The sequence below is a fragment of the Crassostrea angulata genome, chromosome 2, assembly GCF_025612915.1.
Source record: "Crassostrea angulata isolate pt1a10 chromosome 2, ASM2561291v2, whole genome shotgun sequence".
NCBI lineage: Eukaryota > Metazoa > Mollusca > Bivalvia > Ostreida > Ostreidae > Magallana > Magallana angulata.
Genome location: NC_069112.1, coordinates 24,973,867 through 24,983,229, shown reverse-complemented (window position 1 = coordinate 24,983,229; position 9,363 = coordinate 24,973,867). Strand labels below are relative to the sequence as shown.

Genomic DNA, 9,363 nt, shown 5'->3' with positions numbered 1-9,363 from the left:
GTTAGATATTGTTAATTGTACATTATCTGTCAAAATGAAAAGTGGTTTGCTTTTCACCACTAAGTAATGTATAGTTTACCAGGATTCCATGACACATCATTTGAAATGTAAAATTTAATATATAATTATATACATGTAAGAGTATGTATAGAATGAAAACAAAACCACCATTATTTGAAAAAAATCCAAAACGAAACAATTAGTTATGTTTGTGATGAATATATTATCAATTTAAAGTAAAATGGCGGTAATGTTCGCACAGAAAACTGTACTTCATAGTTGGAATCATGTCCCAGCAGAAAAATGATGTAGATCCATGTGCTCGAAGATGTATTTCATTTACGTTGTTGTCCAAATCAAGAGGACAGATCCCATTGAAATCGGTCGACATTTGGGACCCGTCATGGAAGAACCACTCGCCCTCCACTTTTGTTCCTTGGATCCATACATCGATTGTAAATCCATTGGCTATAGGAACTAATTATAAAAGAATACTTATGAATATACAATTTTCATGTTCAATGATGGTTCTAATTTTTAATTAATCAGTACTGATGATCGATGTCTTCTTTTGTTTCCTGTCGATCCTGGCAATTAGTTATTTAAAGTTTAGCTCAGTACATTACAAAACGTTTTGTATCTTAACATTCACCCGATTTATTAATTACAGTTTTACCATTAAAATTCCTATCGTGTATTTGCTCTGTCTAGATGTATATTAGTTTTGAGCTTAAACATATACACTGTTTTTCCATTATTTTATTTCAGTGCATTTGTGTGGGGCTATGTTGATAACCAGCTGTATCATGTTATTTCAACTTAGGTGCGATTTATGAAAAGATATAAAATTAGCAATGTTCAACACATTTTATGCTGAGTTACGTTACTATAATTTAACAAAAAAGATATACAGCAACCTTTTTTAAATATGTGACTCTTAAATATTACTTAAATATTACTTAAATAAAGAAAATCATTGCATTTAGATGTTTTGTTAAGTGCTGAATTTATATCGAAGTTAAAATGTTTATTCTGTAAAAAAAACAAACAAAAAGAAAACTCATGACTTTACTGGCATATTGACGCACTGAAGAAACGGAACATTATCTTTTCATAGGATAGGTGTCCAGAATACTAAAAATGACTTCAAAGATCTCTTCGAAACTTAAACACATACCTAACATTTCCGTAAGTATATCATGTTTCCGTTTACTATCGAGTCTGATGAGGTCCCCTCCATCTGCTTGACAATATTCCGTAGCTTCCGGGTACGTAGAAGGGGTTGAAACATACTTCAGACAGATCTGGGTACCAATAGAGTTATATGCAACGTACCCGTCTTTGCACGGTACTAAAAAAAATAAGTGGCACGGTAAATAAGAACCGTTGTTATTCTTAATCATTAGTATGAGTATGAGCAATGTGAATACAAAATTACTCCTACAATCCGTCCATCAGAATAGAAAATATCTCAATCTTTAATAATTGTTCTTCAATTTCGTGTAATATAACTTTTCTACGTCATAATATGACCTTTGAGCAAAACCTATCAACCCACATGACCGGAAATATGTTCAAGTTTAAACAAACGTGATATTTTTAAATGTACCTTTTTAATACTGTGGTTTCATTAATGTTCGTGGGTATCAATTTTCGTGGATTTTCTGAAAACCACAGTTTCAAGGATACGTAATTTCGTGGCCAATGATCCAATCAATACAAAATGTCAGTTGAAATTGAACTTCAATGAACATTCAATTTCGTGGATCAACTTAACAACGAAATCCACGAAAATTGGTATTCAACAAATATTGATGAAACCACAGTACTCTGCCGCTATCCATGCAATTTGCAACTTTACATCTATTGCAGGGCGCATTTCAGATTAACATCCAGATTAGAGACGTTGTTATCTGTTACATTTTGCTTAAAAATGCACACATATCTTCTTTTCAGATTCAATTTAATCATCTCCTATTTATATCACTGTAATAAACAGTTACATTAATTAACCATCTCAGATATATAGCTTTATATATATTATGACAAACTTTATCTTAAATGTTCTAAAAAATATACTGAGAATAGTTGCAAGCTTATATCCACTAGATTCACTCAGATAAACAGACATTAGCCGTGTTGTTATTGAAACATCAGTTAAGGATGCTGGTACCATTTTGAGCTCTACCATAAGAACTTGCTTATTACTCTATATTTGAAAAGCTTCATTTTGTAGGGTTAAGTTAAAGCTATAGCTTAACATATGAAGGCGATTAGATAATTTTTAAAAAAAGACATTACACCTCCCATTGTCTTTTTGTAACTAATTAAGATAAGATACTTCTGAGTATGGTTTTTTCTGCAGATAGAAAATATAATAATTTTACGTCAAAAAATGAAGTTGAATAAACATTATTTGGTGCATTCGGATGCATTTTCTAATCTTTAAAAAAAGATTAAAACTAATTGCCGTAATACCCTTTTTTAATAACCTTGATAACAAAGTTAAATAGTTGTAAACCTTTTATAAAAACATTTTTGATAGTAACATCAAAAGATCGATTGTTTTCTATGAAATTTGTCAGTTTATCAGAATGACCTTCAAACAAAATATTACCATGCAAGAAATTCTTTAAAAAATCTTTTTTTACGTATGAATAATATTTACAGACTTGAAATGAAAAATAATAACGATATTTTAATGAATTTTAATACAAAATGACGCTTTTTAAACAGGCAGATTTAAATAATACTGTCAAATATTACCCAAATCTAAAAAATACTAAAACAATAGTGTTGTTCCTAATTAAATAATTAAAAATCGACATATTATGTTAATAGCAAAGGTTCACAGAATTATTTTGTCCTAATATTACAATCAGGCCTTTTTGCGATACACAGAAGTATATATCTTATAAAAATATCAGGACAAAAAAGTGTAATGGAGAATATACAACCTATGTTCAAAGAAATGTCTTTGTTGTCTTTTTTCCTCTTTATTTCTCCTTCTTCGAAATAAAACATATCAAATCAAATCGTATGTAAAGTCTCAAAATTTTCCAACAATAAGGTGTCATCGAAAATTTATTACATTGGAATAATTTTCATTTTATTTTAAATGAAAGTAAGTTGTCATTTACATTAACTGAAGATTTATATCATGTTTTTCTATTAAATTAATAATATAAATAAATCTCGAAATGAAAAAGAAAACATATTTTGAAATATTGTCCTTAAGCCACTGATATTCGTCTGTATATACATAGTATATTGCTACAGATTTTGTGCGGTGTGTCCTTTTTGTGGACCTTTTTTGGAGTATCCAAACATTATCCCATTAACAAGTTTCACTAAAAAAAATTATTAATTGTATTTTCCTACTATACTCATTGAGAGTAAAAATATATAGAATAGGCTTTGTTTTATTTCAGGAGACTTTGCAAAAAGAACTTCTGTTAAATAAGTGAAATACTTACAAGTATGCAGGACAAATGACTTCCAGTGACCAGTTATGTCACTTCCCGTGAGATCGCTGCAACACATACAGGTTTTAGTAGATTGGTCGTGGCTGATCATGTCGATAGTTTTCATTGTGATCCCACATGTTCCCAGACATCTCCCAACAGTTTCTATATTTGCAATATTGAGACATGAAGTTTTCGGATCGTCAGTTGTTCTCAAGCCGTAAAAACTTTCGAAACAACTGGCCGTCCTGTTGTACAAAATATCTATGATCAGAAATACATGTACAATGTATTTCGCTTGAAACATATCGCTGATATTTTGGTATAATCTTATATCTATCTTTATGCGTCAGCAATAAGTTTTAAAGTGAAGATTCTGAATATAAGGTTTGGATTTTCTTATGAGTTGTCGTAACGATGCATCGATGCACTATTAAAAATATATTCATCAATTTTTCTCCTGAAATGATATGCCTGTTATACCATTTACGTGTTTTAATAAGCATCGTGTAATGTAATCTTGATGGTGATTCCTTCTAAAAATGTTCTCAGTTGTGTGTGAATTTAATTGGGGCTCATTATGGATGTTTAAAAATGTAAAAATTCTTAGACGACACTGTATGTTATTTACAAGATGTAAACGAGAGAACATATTTCACTGTTTTTCTGCGTTAAAATAGCAATTGATTTACATGGTAATGAGTATGATCGTTTACCTTTGCCAGATGCTTTTTGAAATTAAAATAAAAAAGGAACATGGCCCAGAATTGTTTGATACATTAAAGCCTTAATGTCGATGAAAGAAAAAAGAAACAAAAGACAAGACAAGGTTAGTGTGACGGTTTACTTAAACAAATAAATATGTACTTTTGTGTGAAATATAATTTAAACGTTCAAGACACATTGAAAATAAAACAGTCAATTAGACTGCAAAAAAAATCATAAAACTCTAAACAATGTATTTTTTGCAATGATCGATACTTTTATTACCCGCATGAATTTCCAAAGAAAACATTTTAATGGGTTTTTTTTTCAGCTTTTTTTTTTTACCAAAAAAGTAAACTGATTATTAAAAGTAAGTTAAAATAACTAAATTACTTTTAATTTACATCATTACATTGGCTAAGTAAAACAGCCAAAATTAAACATGATATACTGATATCAAAAACTAATAAATCATGAAATGTAATTACTACGTTCTGATAACATTAAAGTTCAATAAAACGCTTTTAATTAATAAACAATAAATGGAATTCTATACAATGTAAGTTAACCGACGTGTGCATGCATACCTCAGTTGAGCCTTCAACTTTCATCTAAAATATTAAATATGTTTCTTGGATAAATAATATTTTATGGCTTTAAAAAATTCACAATCATAGTTATATATTAGACCTGACTTTAATGATGTATGACAATCCAACTTACAGATTGGCAACAATTAACAAACCACAAAGATAGGATTATTGTTCAATCTCTGAGGACATAGATTTAAAAAAAATAGTCTTTAATTGCTGCGGTACAATTACTGCATCTAGAGTAAATATATGGAACTTGTGCTCGTTAGTTTTGAGATCAATCTTACACGTCTGAGAGTATTCAATCTTATCGATAACTTGTAAATTATAAATATGACTTTTTTGTTTCTTCCATCGAACCCTACAAAGTAGCAAGTCTTTACTGGGGGGTTTTTCTGTTCATATAATCATTAACAAAACAACTCTGTATTTAACAAGGTTTGCAAGACAACCCCATGCTGAGACCTTCTGTCATTTTTTAAGCATTAGAACACATTTTTTTTAATCATTATGGTTAATTATTATCATTACTCTAAATAAAAAAAAAAACAAACATTAGAGTTTAATAATTTTAAGCATGGTAAACATTTTAAGAGAAAAAAAAACCGGATAAAAGCGGAAGTTTTTAAAGTGTATAAAGTTAGGAAAATGAATTTCAGGAGAAAATATATCATTAAAGTATACCTTATATTATTTTTGTGTCTGAGCTTTTCATCATGAGATGTAAACTTTGAAGAACTTTGCCTGAAAATCATTATCGCACACTTTCTCATATTTTTTAATTGATCATGCATAAAATTCAATTTAAACATATACATTTATAAGTCTTAACATGATTGAAACAATCTACCGACGTTCTTAAATTGGGTATCAGTGATCAATGTAATGATTGCCATGAACAAAATTGTACTAACTCACGATTAGTTCAATCGGCAGTATTATTCTAAAAACAGTTTCATTCTTGATGAGCCATGGAGGGGTAAAATAACCATGCATGCATTAATTACCATTCATACGTAAACATTTAGATATATGAGTTAATTGCATTTGTTACTGACATTGCTATCTTTATCCACTTTTTTTAAACAAATGTAATTACTCAATGGTTTAAAAATCAGCTATATTTGAATGTGTATGAGAAGGAGTCATACTTCTTTATCAATCACTCGATTTTGATATAACCGAATAAAGATACGGAGAGTTGTCATTTGATAGTTTGTTAAAAGATAAAAGAAACGTTCTAACATAAATGTTTACCGAAAAAAGTTAAAGGTTATACGCCTAAACTAGGGTTATGTAAAATAAAAATTTCAAAAAATCTCCATTTGATTTAAATTCAACTCGGTAAACAATTTTTTATGCCACGAAAAGCAACATTTAAATGACTGTATTTTTGTTAATTTAGATGACCAGTAAAAACATTACTTACGGTGATAATATTCAAGATGCATGTCGAATAAAATTTATTTAATAATAATAAAAAAATTCCTATAAAGGAATCAATTTAGACTAACAAACACTCTTTTGCTCTTCCAACCAGGATACATAAATCATAGTAATATCATTTTAAACTCAAAGGAAAACATTTAAAATTTATAACACAAAACCGGTGTAATACCTGAATTTCTCAAAATGAATGTTAGTTTTATGGAATTGAGATGGAGAAAAAGGTTATTTCATCAAATATCTTGGAAATTAGAAGGCAGGGTTGACAACAAATTAACTATCAAATATCCTCTTGATATTATTCCTAGCCGGTCAATATCAAAAAAATATTGACCGGTCAATATTTTTCGGACGAGCTAACATTAAAGTTATTGACTATTTGTCTATATAGAGTTATATAGTGAGAATATACTACTGAATATAACAACTTTCAGATTTAATACTTTTTGCCATAAAGTAGCACATTTGGTAAAAAGAAAGTTCAAATATTTTCATCTTTAGAAATTGGCCATTTTCCTAAACCTTTATATATACATGTCGCTCTTCTTCTTAGGAGATTAGAATAGTTTTAAAATGACCACGACTATCGAGCCCTTTAAGAGCACATTTATTTGTCAAATCTTAAGATGAAAATATTTTTCTCAATTTTATCCTTTTATCCCGACCAGTGTATCAGAACTCGAGTTAACAATTGGCAACCGTAATTGTTTTTATGATATGAAGATTGATGAAAAAAGAACAAGATTTTAATAGAAGCATTAAAATATTCATAAAAGTTTCCTTCTTTCAATACTTAACAAATGTGTCAATATAATTAAAATTAGATTTTTGATCCGCTCCTTATTAGATCGCTACACAAAGTTTGTGTAGCGATCTAATAGAAGCGGATCAAAGATCTAATTTTAATTAGATTGCGAATGTGTATTTGTGATTGAATTATCAATAAAATGACCAACTTCTTTTTAGTAATACAGGTAAAGTTTTCATGCAAAACATAAAGATATTGCTTACAATTTCTTTTCTGCTTGCTTTTTCTGCAATAATTAAACAGACGAATAAAGATTCACCGTTTATTTCGAATACTATGTTCTCTAATATAAGGTCAGCATTACATATTTTTATAAAGATACATAAAATGTACACATTAAATCAAACAGTTCTTAAAAATTAAATTAACTTTATCACATGTACAACACAAAAGTCTTTAACTCTTTGTTTATCAAGATAAACCAATATATTTGGATATTTTTAAATGTATGAGAAAAAATTATAATAACAGTCAACCATCTCAAAAACCCATAGTGTTATAATCGTACTGCTCATGAAAGAGGAAATATCGAACGACAAATATCCTCGGGGACAGACTGTCCACCAGCAGAGATACATGTATACATATACTATACTTTGCAGTAACACTTTGCCGTCACCTGCTTATTTAAACAATATTATTTTTTTTCTGCACATTTCATGTAAACAAAAAATTCGAGTGAATTTTGGCAAATTTTAGACTAGGTGAATTCCATTACACTCAAAAATGATACCTTAATACACTTGCATATGGGCAAATTCAAGCACGGGACGAAATCGTTTGTAAGTTTAGACCTGGTTATAACCAACTAAAATAAACCCACATAAATGAATTGAAAAATTACATGTAACAATAACATTTAAACCTCAAAATCTTTTATAAATCCGTACTGTATTCATACTGTATTGGTTCTCAGAAAGAGAGAGAGAGAGAGAGAGAGAGAGAGAGAGAGAGTTCTGTAAAGAAAAAATGAGTTGTTTCCCTATATCGGGCCTTTTTGGATTGTGCAACACAAGCGCATAATTCATAACCTCAACACCTTTCTTTTCATAGGTCTTTGTGTAGATACTTTCTGTCGAGCACTATTGCTTTCCTTAATATTCACTTTTCTCCTGCACGGCCTACAAAAAAACATCAGCAGGTATTTCAACTCTTCCTTAAACGCTTTACTAAGGTTGCAATAAATCAAAAGGTCAATTGGTTTTCCAATGCAGAATGAAATAGACATTAGAACGGTCATATAGCCTTGAAACTGTGCATCTGTTGCCACGAAATTCGAATCCTTGGTATTTTGAGGGATTCCAAACTGTGACGCTAGAGATATTATCAATGGCATTTCTTGCAGAAGAAAGGACAAGCCAAGGCCGATGTTTACCTTCATCAACACTATGTATTTGACCCGTTCAACAGCAATGTTATTAGTCAGGAGCGTGAGGGTTCGAATTTGCTTGGTCAAGAAGATTACGAGGACCACAATGGTAAGCAGATGAAAAACAAACGGGATGATTTGGTTGTAGAGTAACATGAATGTAGATATCGCAATTCCGACTTGGGAAACATGGACACTTTTGAATATTTTTGAATGAGAATATTGACAGCCAATGATTTTTCGAAGAGGGTAACCACGTCTGAATTCCTGAATCAAGGGCACTGGTTCAAAAACAGGAGTGGTAAGAAACATCAAAAATATAATACACAGGATCACGTGAACAAAACTAAAAACGTAAAAATAGCTGGAGAGATTGTGTTGCTTTACTTTAAACGGAAAGCCTACTAGTAACACTTGATGTAACAGCATCAAAGATTTTAGCCATACCGAGGTTGCATGAAACAACATTTGTACACGAAAGGAGATGATGATTTCTGCACAGACGCTGTATTCCATGAACCCATAATGCATCTGGAACACCCTCAATAAGGTGTCTCGGATATTTGAAGTGGACGTGTAAAATAGATCGATGACCATGATGGACAAAATGAATTTCTGTGTCACCCCTACGAGTTTCTTCCGCTTAAAGATGACGAACATTAAAATCGTTACGACAGGAGGTAACAAGTTTAAAAATAATCCATATTGAAAGGCATATTCCATACCCCAGCTTCCATAAATGTTTTCTAGCTTGAGTACGCGAGAAGCATCGTATTCCGACATCTTCAATCTAGTTAAAAGTTCGTTCAATTTTGCAAGTCCTTTATCAGTGCTATTTACGCCTTGCATTTCGAACCTTGAGTTTCAGATAAAAAAAAATTCTGGATCCAAACTCTGGAATACGAAACAAATACTGGTGTATTGTATAAAAATTGTGAACTTAGAATTCAATTATGTTAGAGTCTTCCATCTATCAAG

General features: G+C 30.4%; 1 protein-coding gene across 1 annotated transcript; it reads right to left on the bottom strand.

The window, feature by feature from the left end:
* Positions 1–226: 226 nt before the first annotated feature.
* LOC128174064 (uncharacterized) lies at positions 227–3,591 on the bottom strand. Its single transcript, XM_052839700.1, has 3 exons — positions 3,477–3,591; positions 1,178–1,351; positions 227–477 (listed from the first exon to the last, which is right to left on the bottom strand). Exons 1-3 carry the CDS (start codon positions 3,589–3,591, stop codon positions 227–229), a joined length of 540 nt encoding a protein of 179 aa, XP_052695660.1.
* Positions 3,592–9,363: the final 5,772 nt, after the last annotated feature.